The following is a 22928-nucleotide window of genomic DNA, read 5'->3' on the forward strand; positions in this document are numbered from 1 at the left end:
TGGTTAATAATATCTTGTAACTTCTATTGCTGAGTCATACCACTGAAAGACAAGTTTGCTATTAATTTCTAATTTGCAGGGTGTGAGAAGGCAACAAACAAGTTTTTACCGAAACTTTCTCAAATCTTAGATCCCAATAGCAATATCAATAACTATCAAAAAGCAATCTAAGTCGATAAGACTGTGTAAATGATGCTTCCAGCTTGCTTTTGGTACTAGACATCTCGTTTATTCTTTAGCAAGAACATTGAAAACACAATTTCTTTCGGTTTTCGTAAAGTGTCTTCTTTCTAGACGCCGTCACTAAAGTAGAAACAATAGTTTCTATATTAAAAACGAGGGGTTAACTTCTTCTCTGTCCTCCATCGTTTCCGACGTGTTAAGTTTTCCAATGGAAAGAAGAAACCCAGGAAAAGATTATAATGGACCACTCAGTATTTTCACTGGCTTACATTTACTTGGAGGAAACGGGGAGAACGAGCGGATTCAAGATGGCGATAAGAAAATGGTGGAAGGAGTTTTTAACGATTAAAATTGAAACGAATGAAAATCTGCCTAAGCGTGGCTCATAGTTATAACATGCAAACGAGGAATTGCAATCCCGCGTTTTTCAGTTATCGTCGTTAAGGAAAAGCTGGGAGGACGACGAAGGATTTAATTTCATCCTAATCTGCTTAAAGGAATGGATGCTGCTCTCATTTTGCCAAGACGTCATGAAAAAAAAGCCCTATGAACTTCTCTCAAAGCTTACCTAACCTACAAACTTCCCTACCGTATTTAAAAATGTATATTTGTTCCTTAAACACAAAAAACCATAGCTTAACGAGCAAAATCAGCAAATCGAGTTTGGGAGAAGTTTTTGTAGGTTAAGTTGTAGATTCATTACGTACAATTTTCTGGCAAACCAAAACAGATAAAAGTTGATATAGAGAGAGAAAGAGAGAGAGAGATAGAGCGAGAAAAAAGAAAGGTGTAGAAGGTGGTAAGTCAGGCTAGTCGTTTGGGAGAGAAGAAAAATTGGCGCAATATTGGGGCCCGGGGACAATGAGGAGTGGTAAATTTTTCGCTGAAATAACAGGTGAAAGAGCTCTGTGAAAAACGTCGGTGTGCCCCTGTTGCCTCCAGCAAAGCAAATAAAGTGAAAAAGGGGGCAAAAGCCGCAGAAACCGCCATCACACACGCAACTAACCTAACCTAGTCAGCCCGTTATTGTACCTACCAGAGACACATTTTCACTCCTAACCTAAAACGGCCGCTGGGAAGTCGAAGACACAGCGAGGTAAAACTTTCAGAAAATGAAAAGCATTTGTCGTCAACAGAAATTAAATAGGTCTGAGAGATATGTTAGGGTTCTCCTCGGAGAAAACAGATAAAAAGAAGCGTTGAAGAAAATATGATGGAATACACGAAAGATGCTGGAGTGGTGGAAAAAATGGCGTTACGGGGAATAATGCTAAAAGCTGACGGCAACGGCGTGTTAATGCCATATATTTTGATTTTATATTCCAGTACCGAGCTCGAAGGCGGCAACCCGAGAGAAACGCGGCTTGAATAAATATCCAGGAGTCCCGTATGTTGGCTGGCGAGATTTTTCCACGGTGAATATGAGTGAAGTCGCGAGGAAAAAAGCGCCCGGCCAAACCCGTGGGTTTAATGGTTTTCTAAAAGCCCCCGTCGGCACCGATCATCTTTCACGGCGTGGCACGGTACAGCGTGATACTACCACCGGGATTCATAAACGAAGCTTTAGCTTAACCTCACTTTCAAACCAATAAGATGTGTTACGTAGATTATAGATTTTACTACTCGTAAGTTTCAACTTTAGCTCAAGTTCCATCTATGAGCCTTGGCGTGCTACTTAACAACATGGCGTCCCGAAAATTTCGGTCATTTTCTCTTTGACGTCCGCTAGATAGCGCCACTACCGTTAATTTATCTAACGCTCCATACTTTCATATTCTCTTCGTCGTGGTTAAATTTCATGAAATTTTCACTTTCGTACCGACTTCTCTTTGCCTGCTCGTTAAGAAGCTTTTCATAATGTATATTTGACCAGCTCGAATAATCATCTGTGTGTGTCGATAAAATATTACTAAATTCTACTCACCGAGTCAAAGTTATTCGTAGGATTCTTTTCAAAGGGGGCATGACGTAAACGTTATGCAGATTTACTTAGTAGTGTATACCGTGAAAATGAGACATTGTTTATCTTCTACAGAGGAGCACGCACGCTTTCTTCTGCTTTTGAACGGATGCTCATGTATCAAGCACAATCTTTGAATATTCTGAAATACGAGCAATGATACAAGATGCTATAATAGAATCGTTTAAGATGAATCTCGCATTCTTTTAAAGATTTTCCAATTACTCGCTATCCCCGCCATTTCAGCCAACAGGCAACCGAAGATTACGAAACATAACCTCAACAAGGTACACTTGAGGAACACAGAAGCTGCTTTAATGGAAATGTGGAAAGCCCTTGTGCTTTAATGGACTTGTTTGTGTCCGTTAAAGCACCATTGTGAAGTCGTTGGCCCAATGTCATGATAAACGCAGCTAGTAAATACGATATCCTGAGTCACGGCTCAACTTTGCTACTTAATATTAATTATTGTGCGATACAGTTGCGCCAACTACCGGCAAACTGCTCCCTGCGAATGTGTGGACGCTTGATCGTGGCTGATTTATGTGCCGTAACCGACGCGTGTGGAATATGTAAACGGTCTGCCTTTATTAGAATAGGCTACCATTCTGGGTCATCATTATACCGATAAAAGTTATGTAACGTATAAATTTCGCATAAATATATGAGTCCTATCCAATTGACTACGGTCTCCATAATTGCTTCACCAATATTTTTTCTGTTCGAATAGAAGAAGAGACAAAAGGGATAGGATTGATAAGAGTAATAATAGGTATACACATTTTTCATCAATATTTCATAAAATCCGACAGTAGAAGCATTTGCCAACAAAATGTGGAATACTAGAATTCCATTTCCAATCCATTGGAGATTTCAAATATTTTAATTCACTGGAGGGAACGTAGAATAATATCAGGATTCGAATGATGTTGAATTTTTGTATATATTCGTTGACAGATAAAAAAAATAACAGAAAAGATGACATACTTTAAATTTAACATAGAGTGCGTTCCGAGTTATACATATATGCGTTTTAACTCCTTAACAGTCTGGTGAAAATAAACTATTCGTGCCTCAAAAAGGATAATCAATGGAAAATAGTCTATTGCATTTTTTGTATCATGTCGCATATATATATGCGATATGACACAAAAATGGCACGACTGCACGTATCGCCTATATGCGACATGGACTGTTAAGGGGTTAATCGCTGATAGCTTGGCCTAAAGTTTGTAACGAACAAAAACTATGCACTCAATTAGAAAATCGGAATGTACCCATAGTTAAATCTTTAGAGACCCAGTTTTCTTGTCTATTGATGACTCATAAGATATGCATTTAGCTTATGAGGGGAAGTCTCCACCCCCCTCCCTCCAACTCCGAGTTCAATATCAGACTTAAGAAATATCCCATGAAACCGAAAACACCTCACCATATCCTTGAAGGTGAAACTAAAGGAGAGAATATAGTAAACAAAGAGTATAATGTGGGATACGTTTACATCAGATAAATATTGTATTATTCTAGAAATAAAATCATTAAGCGAGTTATATAATATATATCGGCATTATATTATTTCTCTTTAGTACATAATTTTTTAATCCATCAGTTTATTGAAGTTAATTAAACCTTAAATTACACATGTCACAAATATTTATATTGTTAAGGAAAATATATATTTTCCTTTCATTTTCGTTGCTTTTGTTTGTTTCTGTTCAATTCTAATTATTATTATGGTGGTTAAATAATTAATTATCCACTATAATAAGGGCATTTTCTTACTATGTGCAGTACTAGATCCCATTTTATTATTTCTTAAAATTACACTAACATTTAAAGCTAAATCAATTTAATTATTACTGTAGTTTTGATTAATTTTGAAGGCTACTTCATGTTTGATCAATTATTAACTTAAAAATACTGCCAATTAGGGTTAAATTGATCGCTTTATACATATTTACTATTATCATAAGCTTATTTCTATCATTGACAAATACCTGAGGTGTAGTATACAATATGGCAACATATTTTATTCAATATTTCAACTTGAATGCTTAAAAAATTCACTGTATCTGACGTGATCAATCTTGTACTTGGAGATCAATTTTACTCTGAATTACGTTCCTGCCGATTAGGATGATGAAAATGTTATACTTTTTTATTTAAGTTGGGATAACTCCCTCTAATATTACAAATGAAATACAAATATACGCATGCAGTATTTGAATCATTTTAAACTTCTTTCAATATATTAAACACAGGAAGCTGAAGTTTAAATTGGGATTCTCAAAATCCATAATCTACGTAACAAGTCTGTTACGTTCAAAGGTATAGACTTAAGCTTCAGTTTTGACTATGAATCCCGGCTTTAGTTTGGGACCTGAAAGTTACACGGCCCAATAGAGAGTTAATTTGAGAAAAACTTATCACTGGTGCAATAGGTTAGATTATTAATTAAATCTCCCTTTTTCCAAACGCGAAATGGCCGAACGCTTTTATCCAGCAAAAGTGCTCTTATAAAGTTAGGCCAGGCTTTTCTTGTTCGTTAAGTAGTATAGATCAGCAAACTTTCGATGTTAATTACGCGGGACCTCCATTGAAGCGAACACTCTTGGGAGTTACCAATTCTTCTTCCCTACCCACAGAATATATTCCTTTTCCACTTTCTCCGCTCCCCTCGATCAACCTGAAGCCAGAAGCAATGTTTATTCACCATTTTTCACAGGATCTCGATCAAAGTTTCATTTAATTAAGTACATCAAGTCCGGACCAACCTTATACTTTTCTCGAAACTTCAAATTAGTTTTCGCGCGCTAAATCCGCTGGAACGTTTGGACATTAAAAATGGAAGCTCGTGGAAGATCTCTATGGCAAACAAAATAATATACAGCGGTGGGAGAGGGGGGAACGGAGGGTGGGGGAGAACTTCGAGAGTTTCGTCAGGTCGTAAAAAAAGCGAGCGAGTCATAAAAAGTAGTAGTTTACGAGAGATTCATTTGAATTTATTCGCTGCAAGGACGTTTATTAGCCGGATACCTCATGGAGTCTCACCTGCATACATCGACACACCGATGACGTCTCAGATACCGTGCACATTTTCCAAGTAAAGAAAACTATATATATATATATAGTCTCGCTGCTTTTATTGCTGAAGAAACTGCAAAACAGCAAGCGTCTTACACTTAAATTGCTACGCGTTCTTTTCCAAATTCTAGTAGAAAAGACGCAACAACAGGTGCTTCCGAAGAGTTTCGATTTTAGACTTTCAAATGGTCGTCCATAAATCTCACTGAAGGCTTGACCGTTTCTTACACCTTACGGAACTTTTCGGACGTGGATAAATGCGCCATTGGAAATTCGAACGGGCACGATAAATCCTTAGCAGGGTAACAAGACTGTCTTCGATTCCCTTTAATCAAAATAGCTTTGTGCCCATATTGCGCGGGAATGGCGATATTTCGCCAGATTTGCCAGCGTTTTTCCCAAGTTTACTTCACGATCGTATATCTTCTCCAATAAATGGCTACATTCGATTATTTCCAGAACATATACCAGACTAATAGCGCAATATTATATGCAATTTATATTTCAACTTCCTTCCACTCGCGTTCCATTTGTTCCTTGCAAATTAGTTTCCATTTATGATAGGTTATGTCCGGTACGAGTGCCTGTTGTGCAGAGCGAGCACCACCAACTTTAACAAAAGTTCGTTCGCACTCGGCGATAATCGATCTAAGCTTTCGATACTTCCGCCTTTCTTTAACAGAGAGGATCGCGTTTGCAAATTTATGCAAGTTGGACTCTCCGAGAAATTGCGAGGGGCCATTTTCTCCTTGCATTTTCTATTTAATGGTAGAAGACTGCAAGTTCTATTAAACAGTAGCGGAGACTGTCCATTTCATCAGGGGGTAGGACGACGACACGCTCCATTTAATAGTATCGAACACGGAACAAAGGAAAAACTTTACTTCTCTTGGCTGTGCCTGCGTCGACTACGTCCTATTAATGTTCTATTCAACTTTATTCCGCACAAACGGACGCCAATTTTTAACCGACTCCTCATTAAACCCAAATTTACAACATTTCGAATTATACCAGAGGATCCTTTTTTCTCCTCAGTTGCGAATGTTCACAAGCAGTAACATAACCTATAACATTGGAGCTTCCGCTTTTCCGTAGACTTGCAGAGTCGCAATGGTGGTCGACGTGAGAGATCCTCTGGTATGAGTATAGTCGTTTCATTAGAACAGATAGAAAAATATTGAGTGGTTGAATAAAAAGCTTTGGCTCGGTGGAATATGTACGTGCACTTTATCGGTGTTCAGATTTGAGAATTGGTCGTGTAGCAAATGCAAAAGGGGAAGCGGGGGAAGGAGAGGAGTATGGAGTGCATTGGAAATTACGCATGGCACGGTTGGCTGGATAGAAACGCCGGTGGAGCAGCTCGAGTGGAAGGAGCAATGTTTCAGGAGCACGCGCCGCGCGGTTCAAGTTTAATCAAACTTCTAAAAGACTTCCGGCACCGCTCGAAATGGAGCCCGCATTGCGATTCGCGTATCCTAACCTCTCCGTCCATCTCACCCTACCCTACTCCGCGAGAAATAATCCGACGAGTAGTCTAGACTGCAAGCAGAATGCAGTTTTCCAGCCAAAATACCTTTCGGGAAATTGAATCCTGCCGAGACACTTTGCAGACTCACCTGACGTGCGCCGGTCATGCCACTCACTGAGGCTTCCACTTCCGGATGCTGTCCGTAATCCCCCTCCCCCCTCCCACACCCTATCCCGGCTATAGCGCCATGCTAGGACAGGAAGTTTTATTATTCAATAAAGAAAACAAAACTTCCGAGAAAATAAATCTTTTTTTTTTATTTTATAAATTATTTATTTGTATTAATGAGGATTCTTTCTAATTATAGGTTCCAGACCTGGACTGTACAGTGGAGCACTTCTTGGATGAAACCTAAAAAGAACTTCATTTTTGTAAATACAGCTTCCAATCTTAGCTGAATCAGTACGCTTCTATAGACGAAATATTTATCGTAGATTCATTCTATCTCTATACTATGAAGTCTGCTTTTTAATAATTACTGCATAAATATACACATGGATTATTAACGTAACCTCTACTTGTTATCCTAACCAAACCTCTCACAAAAAACTCGTTCTTCCTTCCATCGCGCATAAAGCAGTTTTAACGCGTGCACGCTCATGAGTAATTTGTCAAAATAAAATGAAACGTGGCTTGCTAGAATTCGTGCAACAGCTTGGAACGGACAGATCCAGGGCGCGCAAATTAATGTAATATTTCAGAGATTGGAGCTCCCTTTGACGAGGAATAAAATTTACGGTACTTACACGTTGAAATACTGGTGGTGGATGGCTATATATGTGTGAAAACGTAAATGCGAGCACGAGAAAAAGAAAAGTTGAAAGAGAAAGCTCAAAACAAAATTAATCAAAGTTTTGAAAAGCTGGAACGGCTGGAGCTGGAACAACGGCGCCATATTACTATTCGCGCCGTCATCGACTGAACTTCCGTTTTCCTATCCGAACCCGAAGATTTCTGACAAGCATTAGATCCTCTTTCAGGAGATTGACTCCACCCTCAGATTTGTCGTTCTCGCATACCTGAGCAAGATTCCTTATTCATTCATCGCGAATCTTTCCAAGCCATGAACCAATTGGCTCCCCTAACCTCAATATCAGGTGATAACTTTCTCACGCTTCTTGCACACTCGTGGACTCCCAAACTGAATTCATAAAATAACGTTACTAATGCGAACGAAAGTTTTCCAACCCATGAAGCACTAGCTCTCGCCAAACCTCAAAATCGAATGGTAACTTTCAAACTTTTCTCGTATGCCGTAAAAGCCCGAGCGTCAAATTGAAACGAAATTTCCCGAATAATTGAGTAAATTTCTGATAATTTATCTTGAAACAACTAGAAAACGATCGATGGTGATTTATGAGGAAATATAACGGGTTTGCTTGGCTCTTATGCAGGTGGGCTAAACGCTTCTCGCTAGATTAAAGCAAATTAACGCTTGGAAACTCTTGATGAACGTAGGAAATACCGGTGAATGCGATTATGGCTATTAAATATTTCTAGCCATGCAACTGCAGTCACGCGTGCAGAGAATTTTGCGACAGTCCGGTCTTCCAACCTTTTCCTTTTTCACGTTTACCTAGCGACAAGTCCAAATACACATCTACCAGCTTCGTTTTAAATTCAGCAAAGTTACAACACGAAGCCCTATGCTTTGATTCGGAGCGGCAAAAAGCAGCTTTACATTCGCTCAATTATAACCTCACTTCGGTCTCTGCCGTCGCGTTCATAATACCCCCTCCCCATGGAAATCATCCGTACGGTCTGTATCAAATTACAACGTCACTGGGCTAACTTAATTTTCATTTGTGAAATAAGAGCATTAATTTAAGCTGCTGCATCTTTCACAAGTAAATTATCGCTCCTTTTAAATTCCACCAAATTTTAGTCAACTGTAATACCTAGGGCAAAAGCGATGAATAAAACTTGATAGAGTGGGGGAGAGAAACAGGAAGTGGGGAGATGGAGAGAGGTTAGGAGTAAAGAACTTCCTGCGCGAGTGAGACGAAGTAGATGGTAATTATTATTTTTGCAGAAGAACGGGCTGTGGAGTATACATATAGTATTCCGCGGTACGTTCGGTCGTAAGAACAACTCTGGTTGGAAGAGTGGATAGATTAGAGTGGAGCTCAGTGTTTCTTGAGAACACACCGAGCCTTTTTCGAAGAGCACCCTACCACCGGAAGCTTCGCTTCAAGAGAATCCGGAAAAATAAAGAAGAACTAAAAGAGCAGTATCATCCTCCAACTGAAATAAAAATATGTTTGTGACTCATGTGGTGAATATACAGTGACTCGACAGTGCTTGTTTTCGTTGTTATTTCGTTCTTGTGAAAAAAACATTCACTCACAGCAAGAGGACGGCAAGTAAACAAACACGAGGCATGCTAACCTTGTCAGATGCAGCTACAGCACTCTTGTAAAAGTTAAATTAAACGGTTTGAATAAAAGGATTAACATTCTTGAGTAATATAATTAATAAGAGAGAGCTAAGTGAGGAAAAAGTGAATAGAAGGAGAAAAAAGGCTGGTAAAATCGTTATGAGCCACAAAAGTGAACCTACTGGAGGAAAAGGCCAGCCTCGAGGGGGGGAGAATGAAATGCGAACCGAGAAAAAAGGATAGAGGGGTTTGCCTCGACTAATTGCATGAGATATGCTATTATTTCATACATATTCACCGAGTTCTCGGGAAAGAATAGCTTATCTCTGGGTTACTTCCAAGAAACGGTAGTTACCAGCTTTTCATCTTTGCCTCTCGAATTCACTTCAAGTCAAACTTGAGTCAACTCGAGAAATTCAAAGAACAAAAACAACCAAGATACTTTTAATTACAAGATGCTTCATGCCAAACTGGAACAAAGCGTAAACGGGATGAAATGATTTATCGCGAATGGCCAATGAATCTTCAGAGAACGTGTTACCTCACCTAGTGAATTTATCTTCAGAAATGATCGAGATTAAGTATAGGCAATTACGAAATATGCTCAGATACAATAGCGTTAGCAAAATAAATAAGAATATTGGTAGAATAACGTAGTTAAATACCTTAATTTTTATATTCTATCGTCAAAATATCTTAAGTTATAAGCTAGATTAAATATATTGTTTGTCTTAGAATGTAGCACGAGAAGGAAAAACAAATATTGTCTATAATTACGTAAGATAACTCGTTATATGGAGCGGAGTACATGGCTATATAGCATGTAATATTTTAGGTTATAATACACTGGAATTACAGAGAGACGGATTGAATTACTGTGATTATTACGCACACCGTTTTTACCGCTGAGCTTGCAAATGAGAGTTGGTATTTCCATGAAGAGTTCCATTAATTATGTATCGAATAAACGAATGGGGTATGGAATAGCAATGATTTTTCATTGGTCGTATATTTATGTGAGCGATTATTGAGCTATCGTTATTCCAGTGGTAAAACTCAATCAAGTTTTAAAAAATTAGTTAAAATTTAATTACTCTAATTACTATCATTTTAATCAAACGTTGATTTGTCACCTTCTGTATTCAACCCTGGCCTGTAATCCTTCGAATCTATCGACATTTTGCCTTTTTGATAATCGCTGCATGCATACCAGCACAGTGACATCGGTATAAGAACTTGTAATGGTGCAAATGCGTACAATCAATTCTATCTGTAGGGGAATTTGTCATCTTCCTGGATATTTTTGTATACATATACACTTACACAGTCTCACTTCATTTGTTTCGTGCTGATATGCATGGAGCTAAAAAAATATCAAAAACCTCTATTTGCTTTTGATTTAGATATATGGGTCTTCTTTCCGGAATGCTCATCAACGAGATTTTCATCGATTCGCTACCAAAGCAGGAAGTCGTGATTGATAACAAGAAAATACATTTACTCGCTGATATTTGATCATCCAGTTTACTTTTTTCACTTATTATTTATATATGTCTTTATAGAAGCAAATATATCATGCAGAAATCAGAAAACGTTTTACACTAAAATTTATATTTCGTTAATGCTCTATTTTATGGGTTGTTTACATAATTATTTTATACGCAAAATTATCTCTTATTATATGCTTTTTGTTGTGGTAAGTATATTTTTTTAATTCAAGAAAAAGAATGAAACATAAATCAAATCAGACATGTAAACATCCGTTACATCTCCTCCGATACCGGAAACGAAGGGGATTTAGTAAATGTTTTTTTCTTGTAGCAATTCATTTTGATTACTATGATTCTTGTGCTTTTATTTTTATTTTAGTCAAGAAGAAAAATTACTTCGGAGTTTATATAGGGGATGTTTAAATTGTTTTTATCTGTTTTTAGGATCCACGCAAAAAAAATAAATAGGTGTCGCACAAATCAAGCAGATTGCGATCGGTGATATCGCAAATCGAACGTGTAAACATTCCTTTCATTCGGTATTGGAAATGGGTCGGTCCAGCAAAAAGGTAACTCAACGAGTTCCACGCATTTTAAGAAACCCGTCGAGATTCCTCAAGATTGCGATACAAAATGTATCGGAAATCGATTTTCTCATTATGCAAAAGCGGATGTCTCACTGTGCTTATCGCTTTCCACCCAAATGATATTCCACGTCCTTGATGCAACCGCCACATGTGAGACGTAAATGTGATTTTGAAGAAAAAAAGTGTCCACACTTGCAAGATTGGACGGAAAAATATATGAATTTTTAATTAAACTAGTTTTTTTTAATTGACCTTTTCTAATGCCATGGAAAAAAATTAATTTAATGCAAATCTATATTGTTTAACAGTATTCAAATAAAATATAGAACAAATAAATGATGTATATGTTATAATAAAAAATATGACTTACCACCTAAGAGGAGCTGTAACAGGAAGAACCGGCAGCGTGCGTCCATCGTGATTCCCAGATTCTTCTACATGAAAAACTTTTTAATAGATTCAATTTCAAAATTCCTTTATTTTTCACCCATCCACGAAAGATAATTGAATGTTACGAAATTTTTTTTTCCACGAAATTTATTTTTCAACTTTGGATCGGACAAACACGAGGGTGAAATGAGATGTGAATGGATGGAAAACGTGAGTAAAGAAAGAGAGAAGCGGCGCGAGCGAAGTCTCGCCAACGACTGGCGCGCTTACGCGTTTTCATCCCTTGTGATAACCGGCTGGCACCCCATCCACCCAACAACCACCAGACTACTCCCCTCTCCTCATGTCCCTGAAACTCCCTTCCTCTACTTATCCTCTTGTTCCTTCTTGCTCATACTACTTTATACTTTAAAATCCATTTCAATCATCTGATTCTTAAAAACAAAATAATGAGCATTACAAGTGTTTCTTAAAAACAACAAATAGAGATTTACTTCAAACACACACAGACACGCAATATAATTAGTATAGCCCTGTTCTTTCACATTTCTTAATAAAAATTAGTTACAGCTTTGTAAACTTTAATTTATTGGTAGCTCTACAGGAGTATGATATAGTTTTGGAGACAGTAAATGCTAGTTTTCTTAACTACAATAACAACATATATTTCAATAGTCTAATACATTATTTATAGAATTAATTCGTCTGTTATTGTTAAAGTTAACTTTTTGGTTGCTCTGGTGCTTTTCCCTTTAATATACTATCTTCCTGAATTGAAATTTGTGTAAGTTTCTTGCCAATTCTTTCATGAATTTCTAGATATTTTGCTATACAACGATCTATACAGACAGATTCGCCTTTTCCTAATTCTGGTTCTGTATATTTTGGAGGTATGCACTTTCTATGGCAAGCAGATGTCATTCGATTATACATATCTGACATCATTTCTATCTCCAAATCCTGCATCAGCTTCAACTTCTCTTCGTCCAGTTGCTGTAGAGCTGCCATGCTTCAAGGGCTTATATCTTTACAATTGCTGCAACTCTGAATTTTTTTCGTTCAATTTATCTCTTTCAGCTGCTGATAATTTCATACGTTCTCTTACTTTCATATCCTCAAACCTTCTCTTTTCTACACTTTTTTTTGATAACGTGAATGAATAGATTCCAACAACTGAAATTATTGCCCTGAAATATTTTTGAACTAAATTACTTTAATAATTAACAAATATTACTACTTAATTTTAAATAACAAATCGTGTTGTCAGAAATATTAACAAAATTTTCAATATAGAATTATAATTGTACATACCTACCATCCAATTAATATTTTTCCTGGTTCCCCCAATGCCATTATATTGCACTGATGAGAGAAAGATTTTTCTTCTTATTCCTCTGGATTGATCTTTGTTACAATGAACGATAGCTCTTTAGACCACTTTAGACTAGAATTATAATAGTAATAAAGATTATTGCGGGTTTTCCACACTGTTATAACCTAAAAGCTCACCCACAGCGGCCACAGCACACATGTGAATTATGATCGATAAATGAGATCAGCATTCAGCATGAAATCAGCTCGGCAGCGAAACTTCTGTGTTCTGAAATCAACTATTAACGGATGCTTTCCAATTAGCTTAAAAATCGACACAATCGGACACAAATGGTATATTGCATGTCACACAAACTATACATTTGTATCCGATTGTGTCGATTTTTAAGCTAATTGGAAAGCTCCTAACGTTGACATCTGTGCTATGCTATCGCTGCGGGAATATAGTAGAGACTGTGCACACCAGTGCACAATGGTGCACACTAGCAAAATGACAGTGAGATAAGAATGTATATTGGTGTATATGCATACTATCAGCGCAAACTATCGGTCAATTTTCGCAGTTTTTGTGTGTAATTTATTTATACGTATACAGTTATACATTGACACTTCGCTATCATTGTGTTGGTGTGCACGGTCTCTATACATACATATATAAATTATTTTTAAAAAATAACCAACTATCGATAATCTCATTTGTCCCTGTCGATAATGTAACCAATAACAAAAAAATATTTGAAAGATTGAAAATTTGAAAAGCGTTTTGACAAGATAGTGAAATAGCAGTCAAAATTCTCGTACTAAATATTCTAACGATTCAGAATTCTAACGTTTGTAAATTATTAAAAATTATTGAATTACCGTATTACAATCAATTATATATTATAAATGCAGCGAAAAAAGGGAGACACAAACAAAAAGTAATTTATATTTTAAGATTAAATATATATTTTTTTTAAATTTATACAATATGTAAATCACTGAAAGATATTACAGTAATCGTTAAGAAATTTTATCATATTGATGTTTATTATATAAATATACGCATGGATAAAAATATATTATAATTTAAACACGCAATAATACATGCATCGAAAAATAAATTAAATATAGATTCAAGTTATTGCTCTAATAAGTGAGAATCTGTCGTAATTAGAGTGAAATATTGCATTCGTACGAAGAACAATTTCATCATAAATTGGTCATTTATAAAAATATATTTATACATTGGGAGAATTCAATAGCGAACAACGAAATTTGCAATTCACGTATAGCTTATAATGCGTCATCTACCAAATACTATATATATCGCATATAAAAGAAGACGTAAAAGTGGACGTTATATTCATTTCGAGTTTTCCGCTCTTTTGTCTATTAACTATTGGTCAATGCAGTAAAGAGACAACTTCAAGTAGTTTCTGGAATCTACGAAGAATCGATATTGCTAGCACCCGATCGTCTAGAACAATTTCCCTATTTCCCCTACCTTTATAAGGTTGCATAACGTGTAGAAAATTAGTTGAAGAGAAACGTTTCAAGTGAATAGACGTGTATTATTTATTAATCAAACTTTTACTTCAAGAAAATATTGAAAAATGCCTCGACGTGGACGTGCATCCGGTCCTCCACCAAGGACGTAAGTAAATTTAAATTTTTAGTTGTTGTTACATACAATTGTGCAATTAATTAATAGATTTTTTTGTGATGCGGTCACAAGGTCCAACGTGACGTAGTAAAAAAATTGTTGCTTACGTCAAACTTAAAAACAAATGATGTTTTATAAAAAATGATTTAAATTCATTTTGTAATTTAATAATTTATAAAGAAAAAATTAGTTAATATTTTCCAATTTTATAGAGTTAGGCCAGCCGCTGCTCCCGCAAGGGCTCCAGCACCAGCACCTGCTGCCCACCCACCAGCACATGCAGCACCATCAGCACCAATGATGGCACAACCCCAGCAGCCATCCCTCATGGGACAAATGGCAGCTACTGCTGGTGGTGTTGCTATCGGATCAGCAGTAGGACATACCATTGGACATGCTATGACTGGGATGTTCAGTGGAGGATCCAGTGAAACTGCAGCTGCACCTGTATCAGCAGCTCCTGCTCCTGTACAATCTGGACCTGCTGCCCCTGGAACTGGTCCTTGTGCATGGGAGATTAAGCAATTCTTAGAATGCGCCTCAAATCAATCTGATCTGACTTTGTGTGAGGGATTTAATGAAGCTCTGCGTCAATGCAAACTTGCCAACCGTAAGTCATCTTAGCAATTAAGAAATTTCCCATGAACTTCTTAATACATTTCATAAATTAACCAAAATAATCTTTTTTCAGATGTTGCATAAGCTATTAGTAAAACTTGAAAGAGGAAGCAGTATCAATTATATTAATAAAAAAATTTAGAAAAGTTTTTAATTTTTTTTATTTACCACTCTGAGGATCAAATAACTTTTTTTTATTTCCACCTTAGGTCTGTACCATAAATAATTGAATAAACAGTTTAGTCATTGTGTAGAATAAATAATTTTCATAACAAAATCCCCAAGTTATATAAATAATAGTTATAAGACAAAGATTTACGACATCAAAATAAATCAAAAGGTGATATCTATTATACATAGTTTTTTTATTATATACATAAATACATGTGTTAAAATATTGATTAATCTGAGAATGAAGTAATATTGCCAAATTTAGGTAACATAGACCTTTACTAGTTTATTACTGCTTTATCAATTTCTTAAAATTTGTTGATATATTATTTTCAGACTTAACTCTAAGAAATCTGAACGGGTTTCACCATTAGCAAGTGTAATTGGGGCTGCTGCAGGATCAATGATAGTAAGCTTATGTATGGAATGTAGCCTTCCATGAGCTTTCTGATTTTGTATTGTTAAACCTTTTTTTTTTAATAATTAGGGTTTAGTCACTGGTCAAATAATTTCAAGTGATAAAAAGGAACATCAAACCAATGTTTCAAGTACAGATTCAAAACAGCAGGAAGAGTCATGCAAACGGGAAGCTCGATTATTCTTTGAATGTGCATCAACTAACGAAAATTTGAATTCTTGTACCAAGTTATATAAAAATCTTTTGGAGTGCCAAGAAAAGTATACTTCAAAAGATTCGCAATAAGATTATCCAAGAAATATAGATGTTATGAAAAATGAAAAGAAATGAATGAAGTTAGTGTTATAAAAAAAGGATAGGAAAAAAGGCATAATGAAATAAAAAAGAAATCTAAAATATTGTAGATAATAATTTATCTTAAAGCATAATTATCTAAGTCTAATTATTCGAACAATTGCTTCTTCAAAAAATTTATAATTTCAACTTTAATTATGGAAATAGTTTTAGATTGATGCTAGGAGGGCAGTTAAGGGTGCAGAAAAATATGGTAGACTATCTTTTCTCAGTGTTCAAAACGCGCATCACCATAAACCCAGCAACAGTGGCAGCTGCAAGACCCAAACCAGCCTTCCACCATACCACAGACTCATCCTGGATCAATCCAAAGTGGTTCATGTGCCTAAAATAGCAAAAAAAAATAAGCAATTTTTTTTTATTTTAATACTAATTCACATTGATAAATTGATTCTGCACTCTTATTACAAATGCAATATAGCAAATTTTGTTCATGTAAAGAAATTATTACTTTTATTGAAGATATGACAGCCTAGTATGCTAAACCAAAATGTTCTACTATTGCATGCATTGTTGAAATTTAAGCAAATCATAAACAAGAGGGAAAAAATTAAAAGTAAATAATATTAATAAGGTTGCTAGTAAAAATAAATATGAAGTAGCAAAAAAATATTTATAATTAAGAACAGTATAAGTCAAAGTGTAATAAATTTAAAAATTAATTTTATTATACTAAGGAAAGCAAAAGATTTAAAAAATTTAATGAGAACCACAACAATAAAAGACCTGATTTGTCTGAAAATATTGATTACACCTAAAAAAAAGAATTTAAAATTAGAAACTTTTCAAATAATAAAACAGCTCAGTGATTAAGAAATCCAAAAACATACACTGTAAAGGAGGGAAAACAGTTTAAATTACGTTACAGAGTATTATACTTTCAAACATTTACCCAAGAAAAATAAATCAATGATGATGACGATGAATTATCTTTTTACGAGGCGCGTGCAAGACGAATTATATTTAATGGCGTTTATGATTTGCTCAAGCTGCTTTTATTAAAATTTTGTACATTGAAAATTGGGACCAACCTGTTTTTGTAAAATAATACCCACGCTGCTTGAAAGCGGCTAAACATGAAATTTCTTTTTGTTAGTACCGAACGATTTTTCATTCATGGAGCATTTTGAATATAATTTTGGGGAATAAATTCAATAACAATTAAACATTTAAAAAAGAAGATTGTAAGAAGCAAAGAAATTCTGTTGAATCTGGTGAGTTACTAACTACCTTAATAAATCTTGTTTCCCACCATTTCTATGCTATTTGTGTAAAGTGTGAAATAGAATAGACAGAGATGCTTGTCAATACTTACGGGAAAGCTGCCATTGTTGCGAGTTTCACGAAAATCTCACGTCTCACTGTACGTGATATACTGTAGGGTTGAGGGGACATGAGTTTGTACTTATTGCAAAAGCTTACTGGTTGGAGTAAGTATTCTTGTTTCACTTCAGAAAGGTCGGTCTTATTGGCTATAATCAGAACCGGTATCTTACTGTCCGCAAAGTATTTCTGTGGAAAAAAATGGTTTTCTAGTAATGAACGTTATAATTAATATAATATATAGTTAATCTTTCAATTGAAAAACCAATTTTCGTTGTCACTTACAATGTATATTCGTGCGATGTATTCGAATGACTTAGGATTACTCGCGTCGTAAACGAGAGCAGCCGCGTCACATTGGATTTGTGCGGGAGTCAAAGCATCCTGAACGTTGTAAATATTGATGTCCCTTAAAATTATTGTCTTCTCTTGACCATAAACGTGAGCAGTATTTACAGCTATATGCGAATTTGATGGTACTGCTGCATCAGTCAATTTCTCAAGCTTAGGATCAATGAAGGTTCGGCATAGGGTAGTTTTACCGCTGCTCTTAGGACCTATTACGTGACAGCAATATACATTTCGGCTAGTTTGTTTTTTGGCTAGATCAACTTTTTTTTCTCGTGTCACAACAATCGCGTTTATCTGACTTTCGTTATTGTACATATTGTACCCCAAGTAAGCCATATATTCCATGGTTTTCCGTACATTGGTGTGAGTGAGCAAAGCCCACTGACACATATATCCTTGAAACGTTAACCATCCCTGTGAAAGAATCATATCTAAGTTTAGAAAAAAATTTATATGATCAGAGTAACAATAATTAATATTTTTTTCAATTACTTTTTCATTTGTCGGAACAGTGTATCTGTATTCTTCCCCAAAAGGAGGAGATGGACACCTGGAAAATAAAGCTTCCAATTCTGATGGCGATAAAGCACCATCTCTATCTCTATCATGTTGCATAAATAAAATTGTTAAAAATTCTTGTCCTTTATGTGATAGTTCAGTTGAGCAACCTTGTGGAACTTTTAACCTAGAAAAAGCATTATTTTATTGTTACCACAGTTGTTTCTGATTTAGGTAATTTTATCAATATTTACCCAGGAAACAGATAGTCTTTAGACATTTGTAGTTCATTGTCATAGCCAAATTTTCTTAAAACAGCCCATGTAGTCTCATTTCTTCCCCTTTGAATAAATAAACATTGAAGGTACATGAACCCTAAAATAAAAAATTTTAAGCTAAGAACCTTTAATAATGAATAAATCTATTATTTACCTTTCATAGTGACGCAACCATTGCATATTCCATCCTGAATGTTTTTGCATAACACAATCTTTACATCTTCTAGAACTTGAGGCTGCAAAGGTGTATTAAAGCACCATTGCTGAAATGCATTTAATTCCATATCGTTTAAAAGCCCATCATTATCTAAATCACATATTTTAAATATTCTTTGAAGTGCAGCTCTACAATCCGTGGTAAGCTAAAAAATATTTATTGTAAAAATTGAATATAAATATAATAAATAACATACTACTTGAAAACAAAACTAAAACTTACTTCTTGAGTATCATAATTATAAAGAGGAGTTGTGGGGTGTAAGACAGCTTTTTGTGCATAATAAAATGTTTCGGAAACATTTTGTAGTGTTTTGGCTGAGCACTAAGAATTAATATTATTAGTTAAAAAATCATTTGTTACAATTTTCTAACTGTATATCTCACCTCTATACAGCTTTCGATTTCAGTAAATTCTTTCATTATGGGATAAACAGCCTAAGACAAAATAAAATTCAGCTACTGAATTAATTTTCCAAGAGTGAAGCTTTTTCATACATACCTCTATAGTAGAATAATCAACCATGTCAATTTTATTTCCTACAAGGACAACAGGGCACCGGTTGGAGGATGAACATCTTCTTATGAGTGGTAGCCAATAACTGGTAGCTCTGTCCAATGTATCCTCATCCTCCACAGAATAAACCACACAAATAACATGTGCCTTCTGAATCTCTTCTGCCAATTGATCATCTGTTTGTTCTGCAGCTACAAATTCAAACCCACAGTAAAATCAATAATCAAACTAGAGTTTGATATAAGAAAACTATGCATACCTGAGAAATCTACAATATAAGTAGGTACTTGTTCAGGAGTGACATCAGCTGGAATAGTGATTTCTTCAGCTTTACTGGGAACTTCTTCAGTATATTCCTCGCTGACCAGTGACAGAATGAGGGAGGTCTTGCCAACTCCACGATCTCCAACAAGAAGAATCCTGACATTACGTCGTGGCACTACCGGACGTTGGACCATCCTGTCAAAATATAAATTCCAACCACCCCGACCTCTTAATCCTGACTTAGCATCATCCCTATCTCTGAGGAATCACACTTAATCGACTTAACCTCTGAAACTGTATCAAATTCTGACTTCCTCGTTTATAGGAAATTATTCGAATATCTTATCAACATTCTCATCTGAGCTATCCTTAGCTGATATACACGCACGCTTGCCGACAAAAACCAAACTACATCCGCTGCTATTGTACTTGCGCTTGAGGGCAGTCGAGGGTAGCTTTTTCAAGGTTATACGCTTGTTACTGTAGATGTTGTATACAGTTTTGTAATTGTGACTTGTGAGTTGGTGTGCGGCTGTATGCCTATATGCATGTAGCCAGGAATTCTCCTACCCCGAGGTCCCCGAGACTTCAACTCACGGACGGGAAAGAGAGAGAGGGAGAGAGAGAGAATGTATTATAATAAGAAAGGGAGAAAGAGAGAGAAAGCGGGTTGGAAACTCGGTAAAGAGAGTGGTTCGATAAAATGAAAGAGAGGAGAGAATTTGCGTGAAGGTCAAGCTCTATTTGATCCGGCCGGAACATTATTGTTATTATCATCCTCTCATCTCTAATGTTTTTGTTAGATTTCTCCTCATAAACGTGAGAAAAAATATTTATTGTATAATACCTTACAAAGTCAATGTGGGAAGATTAACTATCGATCTGTCGTTGGCCGTTATTGCGCCAAGACGCGTTTTGGCCATGCCATTTGTTTATTTTTCTCTCCTACTGGCTACTGTTCGTCTATGTTTTCAAGGCCATCCTAAGCATCAATGTCTCAGTCACGTGATACGTGTCGCCACTCAACCCGATTCACAAAATTAGTGCCTTCCGTTTTTATCACCCCGATAATTGCTGCTTAATGCTCATGAAATGTGATATGCTAATAAATATGTACAGACAAGTCTGGAATATTTGTTTCTGGCACGATGAATCGTAGGTGGAATTATTTCTGTTTGGATAGATTTAGTGTTTCTGGTCACGTGACCACCCTACTTGTGTGGTTGAGCCGACCAAGGGTCAAAAATCACTGCATAATTATTATTAATAGTACTCTTACGTTTGAACAACGAATTAATTCTTAACATCATTTAATGTTTAATGTTTGTACTATTAGTCAACCAGACCAGTTATACTTATATCTAGGAAAATACATGATATTTTTTATCATGCGACCCCACCTGCAGAGATTGACCAAAGGTCAAAAGTCGCTGTTCAGCTATAATCATTAACAGTTTTGTGCAAAAACAATTTGCTTAACGATTGTTTATTGCTTTTTGATTCCTTATGTCCAAATAGATGAGGCCGAAATAAATTACGGCTGGTAATAAATTATTATATTTATTAACCCAATTTAATTTTCATTTTACTGTTCGACCAACGAACTGCAATTATATTGTAGCCCGTTGGTCAGAGAATTTCTATCTCGAGAAGTTTGGAAATCTGATATGTTGGTAAATAGGAAAGCCTAGAATAGTTTGTAGGGCGAAAGATTTATTTGGCTAAAGAGGAATCTAGCGATCCAGCTTCGGATTGTGTGCATAATTCTCCAAGGTCAGATATGCTGCATTCACAAGTTTATCAATTGCAGATAACACTTACCGATAGGTTGGTAAGTCAGGTTCTAGAATGATTTTACCGATTAATCTAGAAAAGTAAAAAATAATTATTTATTTACAAATGTATGTATTATTTGTATTAATAAATTTATAAGAGACATACATTTTTCAGTATTATTTGTTAATATTATTTATACGGATTTATCAGGTATTTAATTGTATTACTGATAAGCAGCAGTGGTATCTTCTTAAACGAATAAAAAAGCTTTCCATTTTTATCTAAAATTTTCTTAAATAACGGATAGTAATAACATTGTCAATAGGATATTTATAAAGTTGTATTTTAATCTTCATATTATGACTGTGGAGTAAAAATACAAATTTGTCGGCGCTTCTATTCGATTAAGGGATAAAAACAATACTCGTGCACGTACTGGTGCGCGTAAAATACTTATTCATGAATAAAAGAGAAATCTAAATTTATACGTAAAGGCATATACTTTTTTTGTTCGATATAAGTTTAAAAATATGAATGACTTTAAACGACATAAAATTGCTTGGAAAAATTTAAGTAACAAATAATAATTCAAGTTATATTAGTCATTACTGTTTATTGGTTTTAAATTAAAATTTACGACATTAGGAATGTAAGGAATAGGACATTTCTAAAGATACCTGTGCTAAAGATTAGCAGAAATTAGTAATAGCCTTCTCAAATGCAAAGTTTATGTTGAAAACTTAGCTAAATGTAATAAATAGTGTGATAACAACCCTTAATATAATTGCTTAGACTATTTCTTGAAAATTACAAAAATCAATTCATCCGCACTTTTTTATTTATAAGTTTTATAAATATTCGCTCCAATAATAAATAAATTAAAATCACTTAACAAATTAAAAAAGGGTACAAAAAGATTGATAAAGGATTAATTTATCTGTGATTCGAAAACGTAATTATAAACAAAATTTGCGTTTCAGCAAAATGCGCATTAGTGGACGACTGGTAGTTCCAATCTTTCGAAGCTCGTTTTGCTACCGGGAGTAGCAAGAATTTGCAATTATCTTGCGGTAACCTTCGATCATTTTGTGCGAATTCGAAATAGCAAGGGGGTATCGCGGGTGTAAAGCGGGCGAAATCATGTAGAGATGTTTGAGGTCACCAGGTCGTACGATAGAACCACCCGACGATACGGTTTTGGTATAAAAGGCTGCAGTTTCTGGTCAAAAAGCATACACACAACATTGTATCACAACAATGAAGTGCAGTTTTGTCTTCCTGGCTATTTTGGCCCTCGGGGCTGCCACAGTCCTGCCATACACGCAGAAACAAAAGGCCGGTGAGTATTGAAATCAAAGTTGCAATGTCGTGGGAATTTCATCCCCCCGCTATGAGTTCCGGACAATATACTGGCGAACATCTGGGAGTCATAGTAGGAGGACGAAATCCCATCACATCGCAACTCAATTGAAACTCCAGAATCTCCGATTCCTCTCATGGAACTCCAAATCCCACTTTGATAACAGCTCCAAAGTTTTCATAAATCTTTCGTAAATTACTAATTGAAA

At 35.6% G+C, this 22928-nt stretch overlaps 4 protein-coding genes across 8 annotated transcripts in view; 1 reads left to right on the forward strand and 3 right to left on the reverse strand.

Moving 5' to 3' along the window:
• The window catches only part of LOC136784645 (kin of IRRE-like protein 3), a 76975-nt gene extending 65131 nt beyond the window's left edge, over positions 1–11844 (reverse strand). For 2 of the 3 annotated variants that reach the window (XM_066745465.1, XM_066745466.1), the window contains exon 1: positions 11580–11844. In XM_066745465.1, coding sequence (XP_066601562.1) covers positions 11580–11625 — 46 coding nt within the window. In that variant the 5' untranslated portion in view covers positions 11626–11844. Of the gene's footprint in view, positions 1–2107; positions 3677–11579 lie in introns of those variants that run through there. The other variant, XM_066745468.1, reaches the window with a different exon arrangement.
• A 305-nt stretch (positions 11845–12149) lies between these two features.
• On the reverse strand, positions 12150–13351 carry LOC136784634 (mitochondrial import inner membrane translocase subunit Tim10-like). 2 transcript variants are annotated; one of them, XM_066745452.1, is made up of 3 exons: positions 13113–13351; positions 12911–13043; positions 12150–12786 (listed from the first exon to the last, which is right to left on the reverse strand). In XM_066745452.1, the coding sequence occupies exon 3, from the start codon at positions 12605–12607 to the stop codon at positions 12320–12322; it is 288 nt and encodes a 95-aa protein (XP_066601549.1). In that variant the 5' UTR covers positions 12608–12786; positions 12911–13043; positions 13113–13351; the 3' UTR covers positions 12150–12319. The 2 variants fall into 2 exon arrangements, with proteins under 2 accessions (XP_066601549.1, XP_066601548.1); XM_066745451.1 differs by having other exon boundaries at positions 13109–13351.
• Positions 13352–14395: 1044 nt separating this feature from the next.
• LOC136784648 (coiled-coil-helix-coiled-coil-helix domain-containing protein 10, mitochondrial-like) lies at positions 14396–15343 on the forward strand. Its single transcript, XM_066745471.1, has 3 exons — positions 14396–14567; positions 14789–15186; positions 15268–15343. The coding sequence occupies exons 1-3, from the start codon at positions 14527–14529 to the stop codon at positions 15276–15278; spliced, it is 450 nt and encodes a 149-aa protein (XP_066601568.1). The 5' UTR covers positions 14396–14526; the 3' UTR covers positions 15279–15343.
• Positions 15344–15540: 197 nt separating this feature from the next.
• LOC136784647 (mitochondrial Rho GTPase-like) lies at positions 15541–20719 on the reverse strand. Of its 2 annotated transcripts, XM_066745469.1 has the most exons (12): positions 20437–20716; positions 19580–19779; positions 19306–19511; positions 19191–19241; positions 19027–19128; positions 18742–18949; positions 18564–18684; positions 18304–18496; positions 17746–18225; positions 17453–17649; positions 17169–17207; positions 15541–16462 (listed from the first exon to the last, which is right to left on the reverse strand). In XM_066745469.1, the coding sequence occupies exons 1-12, from the start codon at positions 20505–20507 to the stop codon at positions 16336–16338; spliced, it is 1995 nt and encodes a 664-aa protein (XP_066601566.1). In that variant the 5' UTR covers positions 20508–20716; the 3' UTR covers positions 15541–16335. The 2 variants fall into 2 exon arrangements, with proteins under 2 accessions (XP_066601566.1, XP_066601567.1); XM_066745470.1 differs by lacking the exon at positions 17169–17207 and having other exon boundaries at positions 20437–20719.
• Positions 20720–22928: the final 2209 nt, after the last annotated feature.

Source organism: Prorops nasuta, unplaced genomic scaffold, assembly GCF_024137725.1.
Source record: "Prorops nasuta isolate Cenicafe-Biocafe unplaced genomic scaffold, Cenicafe_Pnas_1.2 PNAS00062, whole genome shotgun sequence".
Taxonomy (NCBI): Eukaryota; Metazoa; Arthropoda; class Insecta; order Hymenoptera; family Bethylidae; genus Prorops; species Prorops nasuta.